The sequence below is a fragment of the Salmo trutta genome, chromosome 3 (genome assembly GCF_901001165.1).
Source record: "Salmo trutta chromosome 3, fSalTru1.1, whole genome shotgun sequence".
Taxonomy (NCBI): domain Eukaryota; kingdom Metazoa; phylum Chordata; class Actinopteri; order Salmoniformes; family Salmonidae; genus Salmo; species Salmo trutta.
The window spans coordinates 22990964-23013923 of record NC_042959.1 but is presented as its reverse complement, the minus strand read 5'-3'; the positions used below and the strand labels follow the sequence as shown (position 1 = coordinate 23013923).

General features: G+C 43.9%; 1 protein-coding gene across 1 annotated transcript in view; it reads left to right on the top strand.

Moving 5' to 3' along the window:
• LOC115170583 (rap guanine nucleotide exchange factor 2-like) overlaps nt 1–22960 on the top strand; it is a 153006-nt gene that overhangs the window by 117653 nt on the left and 12393 nt on the right. The window contains 13 exon segments of the mRNA XM_029726850.1: nt 4483–4641; nt 5557–5709; nt 5852–6016; nt 7894–8001; nt 8628–8831; nt 9693–9801; nt 10658–10824; nt 11079–11197; nt 11636–11793; nt 13195–13435; nt 13784–14167; nt 14465–14676; nt 22783–22906. Coding sequence (XP_029582710.1) covers nt 4483–4641; nt 5557–5709; nt 5852–6016; nt 7894–8001; nt 8628–8831; nt 9693–9801; nt 10658–10824; nt 11079–11197; nt 11636–11793; nt 13195–13435; nt 13784–14167; nt 14465–14676; nt 22783–22906 — 2303 coding nt within the window.

Below are 22960 nucleotides of genomic sequence, written 5' to 3'. Positions count from 1 at the left end.
AAACATCGATCCAAGCCCCATTCAGATCGCTAACGTCTGGCTAACCGCTAACGTCTGGCTAACTGCTAACGTCTGGCTAACCGCTAACGTCTGGCTAACCGCTAACGTCTGGCTAACTGCTAACGTCTGGCTAACTGCTAACGTCTGGCTAACCGCTAACGTCTGGCTAACCGCTAACGTCTGGCTAACGTCTGGCTAACGTCTGGCTAACGTCTGGCTAACGTCTGGCTAACCGCTAAAGGCCATTATCCCAGAAACCCTAGACCCACTCCAATTTGCATACCGCCCTAACAGATCAACAGATGACGTAATCTCTATTGCACTCCACTGCCCTTTCCCACCTGGACAAAAGGAACACCTATGTGAGAATGCTGTTTATTGACTACAGCTCAGCGTTCCACACCATAGTGCCCTCAAAGCTCATCAATAAGCTAAGGACCCTGGGACTAAACACCACCTTCTGCAACTGGATCCTGAACTTCCTGACGGGCCGCCCCCAGGTAGTAAGGGTAGGTAACAACACATACGCCACGCTGATCCACAACACAGTGGCCCCTCAGGGGTACGTGCTCAGCCCCCTCCTGTACTCCCTGTTCACTCATGACTGCACGGCCAGGCACGACACCAACACCATCATTAAGTTTGCCGATGACACAACAGTGGTAGGCCTGATCAACGACAAGACAGCTTATAGGGAGGAGGTCAGAGACCTGGCCGTGTGGTGCCAGGACAACAACCTCTCCCTCAATGTGATCAAGACAAAGGAGATGATTGTGGGCTACAGGAAAAGGAGGACCAAGCACGCCCCATTCTCATCGATGGGTCTGTAGTGGAGCAGGTTGAGAGCTTCAAGTTCCTTGGTATCCACATCACCAACAAACTAACAAGGATTCAAGCACACCAAGACAGTCGTGAAGAGGGCACGACAAAACCTATTCCCCCTCAGGAGACTGAAAATATTTGGCATGGGTCCTTAGATCCTCAAAAGGTTGTACAGCTGCACCATTGAGAGCATCCCGACAGGCATCCCGACTGGTTGCGTCACAGAGGGTAGTGCGTATGGCCCAGTATATCACTGGGGAAAAGCTTCCTGCCATCAGGCGGTGTCAGAGGAAGGCCCTAAAAATTGTCAGACTCCAGCCATAGGCTGTTCTCTCTGCTACAACACGGCAAGCGGTACCGGAGGGCCAAGTCTAGGTCCAAGAGGCTTCGAAACAACGTCTACCCCCAAGCCATAAGACTCCTCAACGTCTGATCAAATCGCTACCCAGACTATTTGCATTGACCCCCCCCCCCCCTCTTTTACACCGCTGTTACTCTTTGTTGTTATCGATGCATAGTCACTGTAATAAAAAAAATATATATACATATTGTTTAACCTTTTATTTAAATTATTATTTACAATGACGGCCTAGGAACAGTGGGTTAGCTGCATTGTTCAGGGGCAGAACGACCGATTTTTACCTTGTCAGCTCGAGTATTCGATCTGGCAACCTTTCGGTTACTGGCCCAACGCTCTAATCACTAGGCTACCTGCCGCCCCTACCTACATGTACAGTTGAAGTCGGAAGTTTACATACACCTTAGCCAAATAAATTTAAACTCAGTTTTTCACAATTTCTGACTTTTAATCCTAGTAAAAATTCCCCGTCTTAAGTCAGTTAGGATCACCGCTTTTATTTTAATGAATGTGAAATGAGAATAATAGTAGAAATAATTATTTATTTCAGCTTTTATTTCTTCCATCACATTCCCAGTGGGTCAGAAGTTTACATAGTCAATTAGTATTTGGTAGCATTGCCTTTACATTGTTTAACTTGGGTCAAATGTTTTGGGTAGCCTTCCACAAGCTTCCCACAATAAGTTGGGTGAATTTGGGCCCATTTCTCCTGACAGAGCTGGCCTCCTTGCTCGCACACGCTTTTTCAGTTCTGCCCACAAATTTCCTATAGGATTGAGGTCAGGGCTTTGTGATGGCCACTCCAATACCTTGACTTTGTTGTCCTTAAGCCATTTTGCCACAACTTTGGAAGTATGCTTGGGGTCATTGTCCATTTGGAAGACACATTTGCGACCAAGCTTTAACTTCCTGACTGATGTCTTGAGATGTTGCTTCAATATATCCACATAATTTTCCTACCTCATGATGCCATTTATTTTATGAAGTGCACCAGTCCCTCTTGCAGCAAAGCACACCCACAACATGATGGTGTTCTTCGGCTTGCAAGCCTGCCCCTCTTTCCTCCAAACATAACAATGGTCATTATGACCAAACAGTTTTATTTTTGTTTCTTCAGACCAGAGGACATTTCTCCAAAAAGTATGATTTTTATCTCCATATACAGTTGCAAACTGTAGTCAGGCTTTTTTATGGTGCTTTTTGAGCAGTGGCTTCTTCCTTGCTGAGCGGCCTTTCAGGTTATGTCGATTTTGGACTCGTTTTACTGTGGATATAGATATTTTTTACCTGTTTCCTCCAGCATCTTCACAATGTCCTTTGCTGTTGTTCTGGGATTGATTTGCATCTTTCGCACCAAATTATGTTCATCTCTAGGAGACTAACGTCTCCTTACTGAGCGGTAAGATGGCTGCGTGGTCTCATGGTGTTTATACTTGTGTACTATTGTTTGTACAGATGAACGTGGTACCTTCAGGTGTTTAGAAATTGCTCCCAAGGATGAACCAGACTTGTGGAGGTCCACAATGTTTTTTCTAAGATCTTGACTTTTTTCTTTTGATTTCCCCATGATGTCAAGCAAAGAGGCACTGAGTTAGAAGTAGGCCTTGAAATACATCCACAGGTACACCTCCAATTGGCTCAAATGATGTCAATTAGCCTATCAGAAGTTTCTGAAGCCATGACATCATTTTTTGGAATTTTCCAAACTGTTCTAAAGGCACAGTCAACTTAGTGTATGTAAACTTCTGACCCACTGGAATTGTGATACAGTGAATTATAAGTGAAATAATCCGTCTGTAAACAATTGTTGGAAAAATGACTTGTGTCATGCACAAAGTAGATGTCCTAACTGACTTGCGAAAACTATAGTTTGTTAACAAGAAATTTGTGGAGTGGTTGAAAAACAAGTTTTAATGACTCCAACCTAAGTGTGTGTAAACTTCCAACTTCAACTGTACATATTAATAACCCAAACTACATGTACCGTATTAAACACACCTGAATATAAGCCACACCCACTGAATTTAAAATAAATTATTGTTTTGAACATAAATAAGCCGCACATGTCTATAAGCCGCTGGTGCCTACCGGTACATTGAAACAAATGAACTTTACACAGGCTTTAACGAAACACGGCTTGTAACAAAAATAAATAGGCTTTAACGAAACACGGCTTGTAACAAAAAATAAAAAATTAGCAGTAAGCTTTAGTTGTCTTTTTGCACTGAGTCAATTCCTCACGCTGCTGTTTCCAACGTCTTATCATCGACTCATTAAGACCAAGCTCCCGTGCAGCAGCTCTATTTCCTTTTCCAACAGCCAGATCAATCGCCTTCAACTTGAAAGCTGCATCATATGCATTTCTCCGTGTCTTTGCCATGATGAGGGTGACAAAATGACTACCGTAATCAGAATGATGAAGTTTGAGAGCGCTCGATTTAATCTAAACAGTAAACAAAAAAGTTGTTTGACCTTAACACGTTCGGCAATTTCATTGGTCTAATGAAAGCTTCATGCCGCCAAAAAACTGAGCACGTCACAGAATGTGTTTTTTTGGAAGAAAAAAAATTGAAAGCGGGAAAAATCCATATATTAGCCGCGTCATTGTTTAAGCCGCGGGGTTCAAAGCCTGGGAAAAAAGTTGCGGCTTATAGTCCGGAATTTACGGTACATATTACCTCAATTACCTTGACTAAACGGTGCCCCCGCACTTTGACTCTGCTCCAGTACCCCCCTGTATATCGTCTCGCTTTTGTTATTTTACTGTTGCTCTTTAATTACATGTTACTTCTATTTCTTATCTGTACTGCGTTGTTGGTTAGGGACTCATACGTAAGCATTTCACTGTAAGGTCTACACCTGTTGTATTCAGCGCATGTGACTAATACAATTTGATTTGATTTAACTAACGGCTAACTAATCGCAAATGGCTAACTAGTTGCTTAAGTCTAATTGATATTAAACCATTTATTTAAAGCATCATAGCTTTCTTTATTTTCCACTAACATTTGATCCTAGCCTGATATTAAACCAGGGATGGGCAACTCCAGTCCTCGGGGGCCTGATTAGTGTCACACTTTTGCCCCAGTCCCAACTAACACACCTGACTCCATAATCAACTAATCATGATCTTCACTTTAGAATGCATCAGCTGTTTTGCACTCGGGATGGGGACAAAGTGACACCACTACGTCCCCAGAGGACTTCAGTTTCCTGTCCCTGTATTAAACCATTGTCCACTGAATGATAACTGAGTATTTCTGAATGTTAACTTTTTGTGGTTGTGGTCTTTCCCCACTCAGCTGGACTCGTGGTCAGTGATCCTGAATGGCTCGGTGGAGGTGACGTACCCTGAGGGCAGGCCTGAGATCCTGTGTATGGGCAACAGCTTCGGGGTCTCCCCCACCATAGAGAAGGAGTACATGAAGGGAGTGATGAAGACTAAGGTGGACGACTGTCAGGTAAGGCTCAGCACTGAGACTGGCTATTATGATGGACTATCGGTTGATTGGCCTGTGATATGGGCCTTCTCTCCCATATATTGAACAGTGTTATATACTCCACCCCTGTTACTTACTCAATTAGTCTGTTGCATTTTAATGCAGGCTTGACATTTAAATATGTTTTATTTTATTTAAAATAGGAAAGTCGGTTAAAACATTTTTTTATTTACAATGGCTGCCTACACTGGCCAAACCCAGTCGACACTGGGCCAATTGTGGTCCTGTCCTGTGCTGGCGTGGTTGCACATGGTCTGTGGTTGTGAGGCCGGATTGGATGTACTGCCAAATTCTCTAAAACGACATCGGTAGAGAAATTAACATTAAATTCTCTGGCAACAACTCTGGTGGACATTCCTGCAGTCAGCATTCCAATTGTACTCTGCCTCCAAAACTTGAGACATCTGTGGCGTTGTGTGACAGAACTGCACATTTTAGAGTGACCTTTTATTGTCCCCAGCACAAGGTGTACCTGTGTAATGATCATACTGTTTAATCATGTTCTTGATATGCTACAAAGGAGAAATGCTCACTAACAGGGATGTAAACAAATGTGTGAAAATTTGAGAAATAAGCTTGTTGAGTGTATAGAACATTTTGACGGTCTTTTATTTCAGCTCATGAAACATGAGACCAACACTTTACATGTTGCGTTTATATTTTTGTTCAGTATACATTGTCCAGTAGGTACCAACCAATTAAATGAAGACGCTGGGGTTAATTCACTGAGAGTGTTTATTTCATTGGTGTCTTAAAATAGATTCGCTCAAAATGTCTCTCAGCCATGTTGGTCTAAAAAGCATTATGTCCCCAAGCTAACTACTCCGCTCTTTCACTTTCTCTCTCCCTCCCTCACTCCCTCCACCTCTGTTCCAGTTTGTGTGCATAGCGCAGCAGGACTACTGCTGCATCCTCAACCAGGTGGAGAAGAACATGCAGAAGGTGGAGGAGGAGGGCGAGATCGTCATGGTCAAGGAGCACCGTGAGCTGGACCGCACCGGCACCCGGAAGGGACACATCGTCATCAAGGTGAGTTAATTCATTATTGAGTAAGCCTTTAGACTCCAAACCACATCTTCCTAATAAAGATGTCATGACATATTAGGTGTTATGAATGCCCATGTATATGACGTTTAGTGTTATCTAAAGGATTATACACCATCTCCTATAGGGCACGAAGGAGCGTCTGACTATGCACCTGGTAGAGGAGCACTCTGTGGTGGACCCCACCTACATCGAGGACTTCCTGTTGACCTACAGGACTTTCCTCTCCAGCCCCATGGTCGTGGGCAACAAGCTCCTCGAGTGGTTCCACGACCCAAGCCTCAGGGACAAGGTCAGATCCCAGTTCAAACACTTTACTATCCTTTTTCAGATAAGTCTTTTTTGTAATTTTATTGTAATGGAAGCTAGACGGTACTTAACATCAGTAATAGCTAAAGCATAGAAAATATCACAGATGCATGCATGCTTACATACACTAACTTTCAAACGTTTTAGAACACCTACTCATAGATTTTTTTTTTTACTATTTTCTACATTGTAGAATAGTAGTGAAGACTTAAACTATTAAATAACACATATGGTATCATGTAGTAACCAAAAAAAGTGTTAAACCAATAAAATAAAATGTGAGATTCTTCAGATAGCCACCGTTTGCCTTGATGTCGCTTTGCACACTCTTCGCATTCTCTCAACCAGCTTCACCTGGAATGCTTTTCCAACAGTCTTGAAGGAATTCCCACATATGCTGAGCACTTGTTGGCTGCTTTTCCTTCATTCTGCGGTCCGACTCATCCCAAACCATCTCAATTTGGTTGAGGTCGGGGGATTGTGGAGGCCAGGTCATCTGATGCAGAACTCCATCACTCTCCTTGTTCAAATAGCCCTTACAGTCTGGAGGTGTGTTGGGTCATTGTCCTGTTGAAAAACAAATGATAGTCCCGCTAAGCGCAAACCAGATTGGTTGGCGTATCGCTCAGAATGCTGTGGTAGCCATGCTGGTTAAGTGTGCCTTGAATTCTAAATAAATCACAGACAGTGTCACCAGCAAAGCACCCCCACACCGTAACACCACCACCTCCATGCTTTACAGTGGGAAATACACTTACGGAGATCATCCGTTCACCCACACCGTGTCTCACAAAGATACTGCGGTTGGAACCAATAATCTCCCATTTGGACTCTAGACCAAAGGACACATTTCCACCGGTCTAATGTCCATTGCGCGTATTTCTTTGCCCAAGCAAGTCTCTTCTTATTACTGGTGTCCTTTAGTAGTGGTTTCTTTGCAGCAATTCGGCCATGAAGGCCTGATTCACGCAGTCTCTTCCGAACAGTTGATGTTGAGATGTCTGTTACTTGAATTATGTGAAGCATTTATTTGGGCTGCACTTTCTGAGGCTGGTAAGTCTAATGAACTTATCCTGAAATAAAATAAAAAATAAATACAAAAATAAAAATCCTCTTCAACAGTGGCAACTCTGGGTCTTCCATTTCTGTGACGGTCCTCATGAGAGCCAGTTTCATCATAGCGCTTAATGGTTTTTGCGACTGCACTTGAAGAAACTTTCAAAGTTCCTGAAATGTTCTGTATTGACTGACCTTCATGTCTTAAAGTAATGATGGACGATTGTTTCCATTTGCTTATTTGAGCTGTTCTTGACATAATATGGACTAAGCCCTATCTGTTAAAAGACCATCTTCTGTATACCCCCCCACCTTGTCACAACACAATTGATTGGCTGAAACGCATTAAGAAGGAAAGAAAATCCACAAATGAACTTTTAAGAAGGTACACCTGTTAATTGAAATGCATTCCAGGTGACTACATCATGAAGTTGGTTGAGAGAATGCCAAGAGTGTGCAAAGCTGTCATCAAGGCAAAGGGTGGCTGTTTGAAGAATCTCAAATATAAAATATTTTTTGTTTAACACTTTTTTGGTTACCACATTGTTCCATGTGTTATTTCATAGTTTTGATGTCTTCACTATTATTCTACAATGTAGAAAATATTACAAATAAAAAATAAACCTTGAATGAGGTAGGTGTTCTAAAACTTTTGACCGGTAGTGTACATACACACACACACACACACACACAACTTCATGTGAAGAAATGTATATAACAAGCTAACATTCAATCCAAGCCCATGCTCATCCACTTATTTTTTACTTTGAATGAATCTTGATTACTTTCTTCTTGCATCCCCAGGTTACACGGGTAGTCTTGCTGTGGGTGAACAATCACTTCAATGACTTTGAAGGCGACCCTGCAATGACTCACTTTCTTGAAGAGTTTGAGAACAATCTGGAGAGAGAGGTCCGTGTCTCAGTTAAGCATAGCATGTTTCATATCTAGTTTCAACTTTACAGCATGTTTAATATCCATTTTCAACATTGCAGCGTGTTTCATATCCAGTTCCAACATGTTTCATATCATTTTCAACGTTACAGCTTGTTTCATATCCAGTTTCAACATTACAGCATGTTTCATATCCAGTTTCAACATTTCAGCATGTTTCATATCCAGTTTCAACATTGCAGCGTGTTTCATATCCAGTTCCAACATGTTTCATATCATTTTCAACATTACAGCTTGTTTCATATCCAGTTTCAACATTTCAGCATGTTTCATATCCAGTTTCAACATTTCAGCATGTTTCATATCCAGTTTCAACATTAGTGTGTTTCATATCCAGTTTCAACATTACAGCGTGTTTCATATCCAGTTTCAACATTACTCCTAATTTGCCCTCATTATACATTCAGTCAAAGCATTCAAATTGTCCAAATGTTTGCCTTGTGCTAGCCTCTTATTTCACAATTTAAAATGCTATAGATTATTTAATTTATAATTTTCATTTCATTCCACATAGTAACAATGTTGAGATACACAAACCCTGAATTAAGCAATATACCGGTACTAAACATAATTTTCCTTTACAGAAAATGTACGGCCACCTTAGACTGTTAAACATTGCCTGCGCTGCTAAAGCCAAACTGCGACTAGTGACACTGACCAAGCCGTCCAGGGAGGCCCCGCTAGCCTTCACCCTGCTGGGGGGCTCCGAGAAGGGTTTTCGCATCTTCATCGACAGTGTGGAGCCCGGGAGCAAGGCCGCGGAGGCCGGCCTTAAACGAGGAGACCAGGTGAAGTAACGAGAATGATATTCTTTATATAGCGTTTTTTCATATGTTCAAAATGCATTACATAGGATGGGAAACTTCCCTCATCCCCTAGCAGTGTAGCACCCACCTGATTGATGCCAGGGCAATGTTTTGCATCTGAAAGCTCACCACGCATCAGACAGCTACCACGATGGGTGGCAAAGATCAAGGGTGGCAAAGATCCTATGTTAAATCCAGGATGCCAGCTTGAAAACCCTGCTCTGCTGTCCTTTGTTTTGGCATAAACTTACTCTTTCTTGCAGCTGCTTCCCAAAGGAAATGTGAACCATAACATCTTGCAAAGTATGTTTGCTCTTGCAATACTCTTGTCTAACCTTCTCAATAAGTGGCTCAAATGACTGCAGAGGAAGAATGGGATCACCATTCACTTCCTGGTTCACTCAGAGGAAAACTCAGTGGCAGGCTCATGTGTAAACAAGAAGTCCTTCCCCTCTCATGACAAGTCAGCAGCTTTCATAAGGCAGCTAACAGGAAATGGAGACCAGTAGTGTTAAGGAGATGGGAGGGAAAGGGGGATGGAGACCAGTAATGTAGAAGTTAGGGAGACGAGAGGTGGGATGGAGACCAGTAATGTAGAGGTTAGGGAGATGGGAACAGAAGAGAAGTGGGATGGAGACCAGTAATGTAGAGGTTAGGGAGATGGGAACAGAAGAGAAGGGGGGATGGTATGAGTGTCATGTCATAGAGGAGTTCACATCGCTCAGTTGGTTGGCGTTTTGGTGCTTACATCAGAGCTGTGGATTTGACTTCTGCTTGAATTAAAAGAATTGAGCATGTGGCTGATAAAGTATGTAATGTTGTGGTATCTTTGTCTTTGAACAGATTCTGGAGGTGAACGGGCAGAACTTTGAGAATGTCCAGCTCACGAAAGCCAATGAGATCCTGAGGAACAACACCCACTTGTCAATTTCTGTGAAAACGAATCTTTTAGGTAAGAGTTATTAAGGCTAACTATGAATTTAATACTAATAGAAGAATATAAGTAACAGTAACACTATGTTCCACACAGTATTTGTAATTATTAAGGATCCCCATTAGTTCTTGCCAAGGTAGCAGATACTCTTCCTGGGGTCCAAACACATTAAGATGCTTACATTACCCATAAAACATAATAAAAAACAGTACATCATATAACATTATTACACCACTACATATCTACAATACAAAATATATAATACCAACATAAAGCAATATTACAATGTACGTTTGTGTAGAGTTCGTGTGCTAGCATTTGTGGGCGAATGCGTGTCTGTACCTGTGTGTGTCTCTTCACAGTCCCCACTGTTCCATAAGGTGTATTTTTATGTGTTTTTATATCTGATTCTACTGTTTGCATTGGTTTCTTGATGTGGAATAGAGTTCCATGTAGCCATGGCTCTATGTAGTACAGTGTGCCTCCCATAGTCTGTTCTTGACTTGGGGATTCTGAAGAGACCTCTGGTGACATGTCTTGTGGGGTATGTATGGGTGTCCAAGCTGTGCGCTAGTAGTTTAGACAGCTCGGCGCATTCAGCTTGTCAACACTTCTTACAAAAACAAGTAGTGACGAAGTCAATCTCTCCTCCACTTTGAGCCATGAGAGATTGACATGCATATCATTGTTAGCTCTCCGTGTACTTTTAAGGGCCAGCTGTGCTGTGCTGCCCTGTTCTGAGCCAATTGTAATTTTCTTAAGTCCCTCTTTGTGGCACCTGACCACACGACTGAACAGTAGACCAGGTGCGACAAAACTAGCGGCCTGTAGGACCTGCCTTGTTGATAGCGTTTCACCCCTTTCATCCACCCAGTGTTCAAGGAGCTCCTAGCCCGACCAGAGCACGACCACGAGGCAGAGGGTGAGGAGACGCCAGAGGTGGACCGCAAGAATGGCGCCCCGGCACACCTGCCCAAGATCGGGGATATCAAGAAGGGCTCGCGATACTCCATCCCTGACCTGGCGGTGGATGTTGAGCAGGTGATGTTATGATGGACTACAGTACCCATAATGCTTTGTTTTGTGTATGTTATCAAGGATGTATTCATTAGGCACTAAACAGACTGAAACAGGAAGGTACTACCTGACATTGTCCAATCAGAAATGCTTGTTTTTATTTTTTGTTGCAAAACATTTAGCTATGGTGTGCCCTAATGAATATGTCCCTGGTTTTATCTTTGTAAAGATGTTCCTAAAGCCTAATGTAATGGTGTCCCGTCTCCTCCTCAATGCAGGTGATGGGCCTGGAGAAGGCCAGCAAGAAGGCCAAAGCCAACACGGTGGGGGGAAGAAACAAGCTCAAGAAGATCTTTGACAAGACGCTCACCAGCATCCTGCCCCCAAAACCATACAAGTAAGAGACGTCAGAGACCAATGGAAAAGGTTGCTTCAAAGTTAGAGGAGAGGAGTGTGGAATAAAATCGGTTTGACTTATTCATGTTTTTTGTGTTGCATTGATGATGTATTGAGCAGTGTAACCTCTTATGAAGATTTATTTATAACAAATGTATTTAACTAGGCAAGTCTTATTTACAATGCCGGTTATTTTTTATTTTTTTAATGTAAATATTTTAACTTTTTTTTTTAAAACTGCATTGTTGGTTAAGGGCTTGTAAGTAAGCATTTCACGGTAAGGTGAAACACACCTGTTGTATTTGGTGCATGTGAAAAATAAAATGTAATTTGATGTATTGAGCAGTGTAACCTCTATTACTGATATACTTTACTGTAAAAACATTGCCCTCTATCCTCTGAAAGTGGAACTTTCCAACCCCTCCCTCTGTTTCCGTAGCGACGTGGGTGTGGGCCAGTCGCAGGACGACAGCATCGTGGGCCTGAAGCAGTCCAAACAGATTCCGGCCGCGCTGCCAGTCAGCGGCAGCCTGTCGTCCAGCAACCCTGACCTGCTGCAGTCCCACCACCGCATCCTGGACTTCAACAACCCGCCTGGTGAGGACAAACACACACTCTTCTTTGAACCTTTTATATACAACTGTATATTATAAAGCATACATTACACATCTATAAGCACCACTTGGCTGTCTTCATCTCTCTTGAGGCAGTTTATTTTCATACATTGCTAACCGGGGAAATTCTTCGCCAGATGTTTGACCCACGTTTTAATGTTCTCCCACACATACTCTTTGTGTTCCTTCAGCCCCAGTCGTGACAAGTGAGTATCAGTCTGCTTTTGTTCTGCCCACGCAACGCTTGTCCTCTTTGCAAGCTAACTGCTGTTTCTTTCACAAGCTTCCTATGGTGTTTCTAAATCTGGGGTCTTAAGGGTTAATGTTTTCTAACTGTGGTTATGGTCTGGGCTTGTTGGTCTTGATAACAGCAGCCTGCAAATCAGTGTGTTTTAATGGGTTACGTAGGCCTGAATCTAACTTGGCTGTAGAAAGCACAATCATGTCCTTGTCAATGCTGTCAGTCAGCCCCTCTGTCTTTCAATGTTGTAGTCGGCTAAATGAGTTACGCAAACTCACCGTAGATCATTGAGCATGTCAGCGTGGCTTCTAGCAGACATCAGTTGTTGACCTTTTTGTTGAAATGTTTGGAGTACAGTTTGAAACTAATTGATCCTGTAAACTTTTGAGAGGGTAAGTGGCTAGCAGTGACTCATTCATTCTAATTTTGGTATGTTTTGGGTGGTATGGTGAATTCAAAAAGTTGTGGGGATGCCACGATTTTGTAACCTTGGGTAAAAAAAAGCAATGGTACTTGAATGATGTGACTGTCCATGATGAAATTGCTGAATTCTGGCCTCCCGGGTGGCACAGTGGTCTAAGACACTGCATCGCAGTGCTAGCTGTGCCACCAGAGATTCTGGGTTCGAGTCCAGGCTCTGTCGCAACCGGGAGGCCCATGGGGCGGCGCACAATTGGCCCAGTGTCATCCGGGTTGGGGAGGGTTTGGCTGGCAGGGATATCTTGTCTCATTGCACACTAGCGACTCCTGTGGCGGGCTGGGCGCAGTGCACGCTGACCAGGTCGCCAGGTGTTCAGTGTTTCCTTCGACACATTGGTGCGGCTGGCTTCCGGGTTGAATGGGCATTGTGTCAAGAAGCAGTGCGGCTTGGCTGAGTTGTGTTTCGGAGGATGCATGGCTCTCGACCTTCGCCTCTCTCGAGTCTGTACGGGAGTTGCAGCGATGAGACAAGACTGTAACTATTACCAAATGGATACCATGAAATTGGGGAGAAAAAGGGGTAAAAAAAATAAAAGAAATTGCTGACATGAGAATTGTGTGGGTAATTCCTATTTAATCTCCATATCCAAAGTGAGGATTCTGCCCTTAATGTTTGTCCAATGTTGTGTTGACGTTGTAACTATATTCCCCCACCCCATCCAGACATGTCAGACCAGGTGCTGCGGGTGTTCAAGGCAGACCAGCAAAGTCGATACATCATGATCGGTAAGGACACCACGGCCAAAGAGGTGGTGGCCCAGGCCATCCGGGAGTTCGCCCTGACCGCAGCACCCGAAGCCTATTCGCTGTGTGAGGTGTCCATCACACCGGAAGGCGTCATCAAGCAACGCCGGCTCCCGGAGCAACTGTCCAAGCTGGCAGACAGGATACAGCTCAGTGGCAGGTAAGGACTGGTTTTATTGATCACATTTTTTTATACAGGTTAGTCCCATCTCTTTTACAAGAGATAGCAAAGTCCCCTTCTCTTGTGCTGATGTTCTCCTGACCATACCCATCTTAATCACCACCTCTTATTAAAGACCTTGTCTTTTTCTACTTTTACTTAAGTCACAGTACATCAGGTGTTTGTTAAGTTACTCAACTTGATGAATAACTCCAACAACAAAAACACCTATTTTAAATATGTGCTTTGTTTTGAGAAGCAAAATGGAGATAGACCATTTATTTATGTACAATAGAATACCTGTGTGTATGTGAGCGAATAGTAAAGAAACTCCCTGCTCTTCTCTAGATACTACCTGAAGAGCAACATGGAGACAGAGACCCTCTGTTCAGACGAGGACGCCCAGGACCTCCTTCGTGAAGGCCAGATCTCCCTCCTCCAGCTGTCCACTATGGAAGTAGCCACGCAGCTCTCCATGCGTGCCTTTGAACTCTTCTGCGCCATCGAGCCCACCGAGTACATCGACGACCTGTTCAAGCTCAAGTCCAAGACGGGCTCGTTTTGCCTCAAGCGCTTCGAGGAGATCATCAACCAAGAAACCTTCTGGGTGGCGTCGGAGGTGACCCGGGAGCCCAACCAGCTCAAGCGCATGAAGACGGTCAAGCATTTCATCAAGATAGCTCTCCATTGTAGAGAGTGCAAGAACTTCAACTCCATGTTCTCCATCATTAGGTGAGGTCGGAGAAGAGAAGTACGAGAGGAGACCCAGCGGCCATGTTGTGATGTAGATGGGTTAAACCGATTTGGAAGAGTTTTAAACCAAATTCAGCAGTTAGGCATGCGGGCTTTCACTCCAAACATAATCTTGCACACCTGATTCTACTGAACAGCTGCCCACTGAAATGTAATTATCTGAATCAGGTGTGTTTGTGTGGGGTTGGAACAAAAGCCTGGAACCAGAGTTAGCCCCCTTCTCTACACTCTCAGTATTCTAACTTCACTGTCTTTCTGTGGTCCTCCCCCCAACAGTGGTCTGAACCTGGCCCCAGTATCTAGACTCCGGGGCACGTGGGAGAAGCTGCCCAGTAAGTACGAGAAGCTGTTCGGGGACCTGCAAGACCTGTTTGATCCATCCAGGAACATGGCCAAGTATCGCAACGTGCTCAACAACCAGAACCTCCAGCCACCCATCATCCCCCTGTTCCCCGTCATCAAGAAGGACCTCACCTTCCTGCACGAAGGTAGGCAGCCACACACCTAGTCATTTTGGATCACAAAATGTGTTCCAAACAATCTTGGAACCCACATCCAAAGCTGTCTCACTCCAGCTATATTTTAACTTTTCCCGTTGAAAAACAATATCCCACGTATAAATACAGTAATGTACACACACTTAAGGGTAAAAAAAAATGTTTTTGAGCAAAACTTAATGTAGTAGGTCATTCAAGGAGTTGGGCTGATGGTGCCCTCTGATGTCATTGGCCTCCCCCTTACTTGAAGAACAATAGTGGAGCAAAAGAGGATAGGCCCAACCTCACACTTGTGCCATGACATGATACCTGGATCACCTATTGAGATTTGCCTTTTGTTATGTAAATCAGGTGTTAAATGAGGTGAAAAGGAGAGTGGAGTAGGATTTGAAGGAAGAAAAACCATTGCCCTTCTCAAAGCTTCTGCCAAAGCTCATCCCCAGCCTCTCCTCTTCCCTTTCCACTATGTCAGATTCAGCAAGTGTTGCCTATTCCCCCTCAGGAGAAAAGGGGTGTGCATACGGCCCAGAACATCACTGGGGCCAAGCTTCCTGCCATCTAGGACCTCTATACCAGGCGGTGTCAGAGGAAGGCCCTAAAAATTGTTAGACTCCAGCCATCTGGAGGTGAAAGAAAGATACACCTGTTTAGGCGAGGTGCTGGCTAACGGAGTAGAACACTTGAAAAAGAAAAGGAGAGACGTACACTTTAGGAGCTCAGATACAATAATTTAATAACCTAATAACCAACGTTTCGACAGACAAGCTGTCTTCATCAGGGTATAATGACAAACACTGCAGGTCACTAGTTTATATAGTTTCAAAGGACACACAGTTGTCTGTAATCATGGCCAGGTATGGCTTGGTGTCATTGGTTAATTTACAGATATAAATAGAACACATACAAAACATGAATGGATAGCATACGATCATAGATAGATAGAATTTGGCTACATAGGCCTAGCAAAATCACAAGAGTGGCTTCAGAACAAAGTCTACGTTGAGACTGAAGGTAGCAATGGTCTTTAAATGAAATATCCAGGCAGCTTCTAGTTTTAACAATACATTGTCAAGGTCACCCCCTCTCCAAGGGAGGGTGACTTGTTCAATGCCGATATAACGTAGGGATGAAATAATGGTTAGCTTCCAAAAAGACTCCAGCCACCCTAGTCATAAACTGTTCTCTCTGCGACTGCACTGCAAGCGGTACCGGAGTGCTAAGTCTAGGTCCAAAAGGCTCCTTAACAGGTTGTACCCCCAAGCCATAAGACTGGTGAACAGTTAATCAAATGGCTAGCCGGACTATTTACATTGGACCCCCCCTACCACCTACATGTACAGTACCAGACAAAAGTTTCGGCACACCTACTCATTCAAGGTTTTTCTTTATTTTTACCATTTTCTACATTGTAGAATAATAGTGAAGACATCAAAACTATGAAATAACACACATGGAATAATGTTGTAACCAAAAAAGTGTTAAACAAATCAAAAATATTTTATATTTGAGATTCTTAAAAGTAGCCACCCTTTGCCTTGATGACAGCTTTGCACACTCTTGGCATTCTCTCAACCAGCTTCACCTGGAATGCTTTTCCAACAGTCTTGAAGGAGTTCCCACATATGTTGAGCACTTGTTGGCTACTTTTCCTTCACTATGCGATCCAAACCCTCTCAATTGGGTTGAGGTAGGGTGATTGTGGAGGCCACGTCATCTGATGCAGGACTCCATCACTCTCCTTGGTCGAATAGCCCTTACACACCCTGGAGGTGTGTTGGGTCATTGTCCTGTTGAGAACAAATGATAGTCCCACTAAGCGCAAACCAGATGGGGTGGTAGCCATGCTGGTTAAGTGTGCCTTGAATTCTAAATAAATCACAGACATTGTCATCAGCAAAGCAACCCCACACCATCACCTCCATGCATCACGGTGGGAACCACACATGCGAAGATCATCCGTTCACCTACTCTGCGTCTCACAAAGACACGGCGGTTGGAACCAAAAATCTCACATTTGGACTCATCAGAACCAAAAGACCGATTTCCACCGGTCTAATGTCCATTGCTCGTGTTTTTTTGCCCAAGCAAGTCTCTTCTTCTTATTGGTGTCCTTTAGTAGTGGTTTCTTTGCAGCAATTCGACCATGAAGGCCTTATTTACTCAGTCTCCTCTGAACAGTTGATGTCTGTTACTTGAACTCAGTGAAGCATTTATTTTGGCTGCAATTTGAGGCGGGTAAATGAGATGGCGCTGACAGAGATGGTCGCCTTGCTTCAGGTACTTAAAAAAAGAAATAACTGCATAGTTTTCTATATACTATTTGTTACATTATTAGCCCAGGAAATCACAAGTGTTATTACATACAGCCGGGAAAAACTATTGGATTTAAAAAGCAATGTCAACTTAATCATTACGACCAGGAATACATCTTTCCCGAAGCGGATCCTTTGTTCGAACCTCCACCCTGGACATGCGATCTTATCCCAGAGGCCGACCCAAAACAACGCGGTCTCCGCAGGAGAGGCAGACGGAGCGGCCTACTGGTCAGACTCAGAAGGCGAGCACACCATCCACCGCTTCCTAGCGTATTACTCGCCAATGTCCAATCTCTAGATAACAAGATGGATGAGGGATTAGGGCACGAGTTGCTTTCCAGAGCTACTTCACAGATTTTAACATTCTCTGTTTCACGGAAACATGGCTCACTCGGGATACGTTGTCAGAGTCAGTAGAGCCACCCGGTTTCTTCACCCATCGCACCGACAGAAACATCTCTGGTAAGAAGAAGGGCGGGGGTGTATGTCTTATGATTTGCGACTCAAGGTGTAATCACAACATACAGGAACTCAAGTCCTTTTGTTCACCTGACCTAGAATTCCTTACAATCAAATGCCGACCACATTATCTTCCAAGAGAATTCTCTTTTCGATTATAGTCACAGCTGTGTATATCCACCCCCAAGCAGATACCTCGTCGCCCCTGAAAGAACTTCACTGGACTCTTATGTAAACTGGAAACCATACATCCTGAGGCTGCATTTATTGTAGCTGGGGATTTTAACAAAGCTAACCTAAGATCAATACTCCTTAAATTCTATCAGCATATCGAATGCACGACACGAGCTGGAAGATTTCTGGATCATTGCAACTCAAACTTCCGCGATGCATGCAAATCTGACCATGAATCCATTTTGTTGCTCCCAGCCTATAGACAGAAACTAAAACAAGAAAGGCCCGTGCTCAGGTCAATACAATGCTGGTCTGACCAATCGAACCACACTTCAAGATTTCTTCGATCACGTGTTCCGGATAGCCTCAGACAACAACATTGATGTGTACGCTAACTCGGTGAGCGAGTTTATCAGCAAGTGCATTGGAGATGTCATACCCGCTGTGACTATTAAAACCTTCCCTAACCAGAAACCGTGGATTAATGGCAGCATTCGCGCAAAACTGAAAGCGCAAACCACCGCATTTAATCATGACAAGGCGACCGGAAACATGACCGAATACAAACAGTACAGCTGTTCCCTCCGCAAGGCAAACAAGCAAAGCGTCAGTATAGAGACAAAGTAGAGTCGCAATTCAATGGCTCAAACACGAGATGTTAACTCAGCAAAAAAGAAATGTCCTGTCACTGTCAACTGCGTTTATTTTCAGGAAACTTAACATGTAAATATTTGTATGAACATAAGATTCAAAAATTGAGACATAAACTGAAAAAGTTCCACAGACATGTGACTAACAGAAATGGAATAATGTGTCCCTGAACAAAGGAGGGGTCAAAATCAAAATTAACAGTCGGTATCTGGTGTGGCCACCAGCTGCATTAAGTACTCGAGGGCATCTCCTCCTCATGGACTGCACCAGATTTGCCAGTTATTGCTGTAAGATGTTACCCCACTCTTCCACCAAGGCACCTGCAAGTTCCCAGACATTTCTGGGGGCAATGGCCCTAGCCCTCACCCTCTAATCCAACAGGTTCCTAGATGTGCTCAATGGGATTGAGATCCGGGCTCTTCGTTGGCCATGGCAGAACACTGTCTTGCAGGAAATCATGCACAGGACGAGCAGTATGGCTGGTGGCATTGTCATGCTGGAGGGTACCACATGAGGAGGATGTCTTCCCTGTAACTCACAGCGTTGAGATTGCCTGCAATGAAAACAAGCTTAATCCGATGACGCTGTGACACACCACCCCAGAACATGACGGACCCTCCAACTCCAAATGGATCCCGTTCCAGAGTACAGGCCTTGGTGTAATGCTCATTCCTTCGATGATAAACACGAATCCGACCATCACCCCTGGTGAGACAAAACCGCGACTCGTCAGTGAAGAGCACTTTTTGCCAGTCCTGTCTGGTCCAGCGACGATGGGTTTGTGCCCATAGGCGACATTGTTGCTGGTGATATCTGGTGAGGACCTGCCTTACAACAAGCCTACAAGCCCTTAGTCCAGCCTCTCTAAGCCTATTGCGGACAGTCTGATGGAGGGTTGTGCATTCCTGGTGTAACTCGGGCAGTTTTTGTTGCCATCCTGAACCTATCCCGCAGGTGTGATGTTTGGATGTACCTATCCTGTGCATGTGTTATACGTGGTCTGCCACTGCGAGGAAAATCAGCTGTCCGTCCTGTCTCCCTGTAGAGCTGTGTTAGGCATCTCACAGTACGGACATTGCACTGTATTTCCCTGGCCACATCTGCAGTCCTCATGCCTCCTTGCAGCATGCCAAAGGTACGTTCACGCAGATGATCAGGGACCTTGGGCATCTTTCTTTTGGTGTTTTTCAGAGTCAGTAGAAAGGCCTCTTTAGTGTCCTACGTTTTCATAACTCTGACCTTTGTTGCCTACCATCTGTAAGCGGTCTGTGTCTTAACGACCGTTCCACAGGTGCATGTTCATTAATTATGGTTATTTGAACAAGCATGGGAAACAGTGTTTAAACCCTTTACAATGAAGATCTGTGAATTCGTAAAAATCCAAATATACTTATCTTTGAATGGCAGGGTCCTGAAAAAGGGACGCTTCTTTTTTGGCTGAGTTGATGTGGCAGTGTCTACAGTCAATCACGGATTACAAAAAGAAAACCAGCCCCGTCGCGGACATCGACGTCTTTCTCCCAGACTAATTGAACAACTTCTTTGCTCGCTTTGAGGACAACACAGTGCCACTGACACAGCCCGTTACCAAAGCCTGTGGGCTCCCCTTCTCCGTGGCCAACGTGAGTAAAAAATTTAAACGCGTTAACCCTCACATGGCTGCCAGCCCAGGCGGCATCCCTAGCCGCGTCCTCCGAGCATGCGCAGACCAGCTGGCTGGTGTGTTTACGGACATATTCAAGCAATCCCTATCCCAAGAAAGCTAAGGTAACTGAACTAAATCACTATCGTCCCATTGCACTCACTTTTGTCATCATGAAGTGCTTTGAGAGACTAGTCAAGGATCATATCACCTCCACCCTACCGGATACCCTAGACCCACTCCAATTTGCTTACCGCCCCAATAGGTTCACTGACGATGCAATCGCCATCACACTGCACACTGCCCTATCCCATCTGGACAAGAGGAATACCTATGTAAGAATGCTGTTAATTGACAACAGCTCAGCATTTAACACCATAGTACCCTCCAAACTCGTTATTAAGCTTGAGACCCGACTTTCTGAGGGCCGCCCCCAGGTGGGGAAGGTAGGAAACAATATCTCCACCCCGCAGATTCTCAATACTGGGGTCCCACAAGGGTGCGTTCTCAGCCCTCTCCTGTAGTCCCTGTTCACCCATGACTGTGTGGCCATGCACGCTTCCAACTCAATCATCAAGTTTGCAGACGACACTACAGTGGTAGGCCTGATAACCAACAACGACGAGACAGCCTACAGGGAGAAGGTGAGGGCCCTTGGATTGTGGTGTCAGGAAAATAACCTCACTCAATGTCAACAAAACAAAGGAGATGATCGTGGACTTCAGGAAACAGCAGAGGGAGCACACCCCCCCCATCCACATTGACGGGACAGAGGTGGAGAAGGTGGAACGTTTTTTAGTTCCTCGACGTACAGATCACGGACAAACTGAAATGGTCCACCCACACAGACAGTGTGGTGAAGAAGGCGCAACAGCACCTCTTCAACCTCTGGAGGCTGAAGAAATTTGTCTTGTCATCTAAAACACAACCTTTTACAGATGCACAATCGAGAGCATCCTGTCGGGCTGTATCACCGCCTGGTATGGCAATTGCACCGCCCTCAACCATAAGGCTCTCCAGAGGGTAGTGCGGCCTGCACAATGCATCACCGGGGGCAAACTATCTGCCCTCCAGGACACCTACAGCACCCGATGTCACAGGAAGGCCAACAAGATCATCAAGGACAACAACCACCTGATCCACTGCCTATTCACACCACTATCATCCAGAAGGCGAGGTCAGTACAGGTGCATCAAAGCTGGGACCGAGAGACTGAAAAACAGCTTCTATCTCAAGGCCATCAGACTGTTAAACAGCTATCACTAACATAGAGAGGCTGCTGCCAACATACAGACTCAAATCTCTGGCCACTTAAATAAATGGACTTAATAAAGGTATCACTAGTCACTTTAAATAACGCCGCTTTAATAATGTTTACATATCCTACATTACTGATCTCATATCTATATACTATATTCTATGCCATCTACTGCATCTTGCCTATGCCACACGCCATCGGTCATCCATATATTTATATGTACATATTCTATTCATCCCTTTACATTTGTGTGTATAAGGTAGTTGTTGTGAATTTGTTAGATTACTTGTTAGATATTGCTGCATAGTCGGAACTAGAAGCACAAGCATTTCTTTACACTCACATTAACTTCTGCTAACCGTGTGTATGTGACCAATAAGATTTAATTTTATTTGAATTTATCCTCTGCAGTTTTCCTTTCCTGTGGCGGTCCTCACGTGAGCCATTTTCATCATAGCGCTTGGTGGTTTTTGCGACTGCACTTGAAGAAACTGTAAAAGTTCTTGACATTTTCCAGATTGACTGACATTCATATCTTAAAGTAATGATGGACTGTCGTTTCTCTTTGCTTATTTGAGCTGTTCTTGCTATAATATGAACTTGGTCTATTACCAAATAGGGCTATCTTCTGTATTCCACCCCTACCTTGTCACCAAACATATGATTGGCTCAAACGCATTAAGAAGAGAAGAAATTCCACAAATTAACTTTTAACAGGACACACCTATTTAATTGAAGTGCATTCCAGGTGACTACCTCATGAAGCTGGTTGAGAGAATGCCAAGAATGTGTAAAGCTGTCAAGGCAAAGGGTGGCTATTTGAAGAATCTCAAATATATAATATATTTTGATTTGTGTAACACATTTTTGGTTACTACATGATTCCGTATGTGTTATTTCATAGTTTTGATGTCTTCACTGTTATTCTACAATGTAAAAAATTAAGAAAAACCCTTGAATGAGTAGGTGTGTCCAAGCTTTTGACTGGTACTGTGTACATATTACCATGACTAACCTGTACCCCCGCACATTGACTCGGTACCAGTACCCCCTGTATATAGCCTCGTTATTGTTATTTTGTTACTTTTTCAAACTTTAGTTCATTTAGTAAATATTTTCTTAACCAACAGTGCCGTTAAGAAAAATATGAGTTAAGGGCTTGTAAGCAAGCATTTCACGGTTGTATTCGGCGCATGTGACAAATGCAATTTGATTTGACAAGAGACCAGCAAAACATTGGCTGGGTCTACCATTTTTGTATACGATGTTGCACTAAGTTAAATTGTATGCCAATATTGCACTATTATTGTCCAGAGTGACGTAGTGGTTTAAGGCACTGCATCTCAGTGCTAGAGGCATCATTACAAACCCTGGTTCGATCCCGGGCTGTATCACAACCGGCCGTGATTGGGAGTCCCGTAGGTTCGGCACACAATTAGCAGTGTTGTCTGGGGAAGGTTTGGCCGGTGTAGGTTGTCATTGTAAAATAAGAATTTGTTCTTAACTGACTTAACTAGTTAAACAAAGGTTAAAAAATATATATATATAAGGCATCTTAATCAATCTGTTATAACTAATAGTCACTTGTCTTTCCCCAGGGAATGACTCTAAAGTGGATGGCCTGGTGAACTTTGAGAAGCTGCGGATGATCGCCAAAGAGATCCGCCACGTGGGCCGCATGGCCTCCGTCAACATGGACCCAGCGCTCATGTTCAGAACCAGGTAACATCGGGAAAAACACGGAAATCCAATATTCCCGGAAGACTAACAATGCTT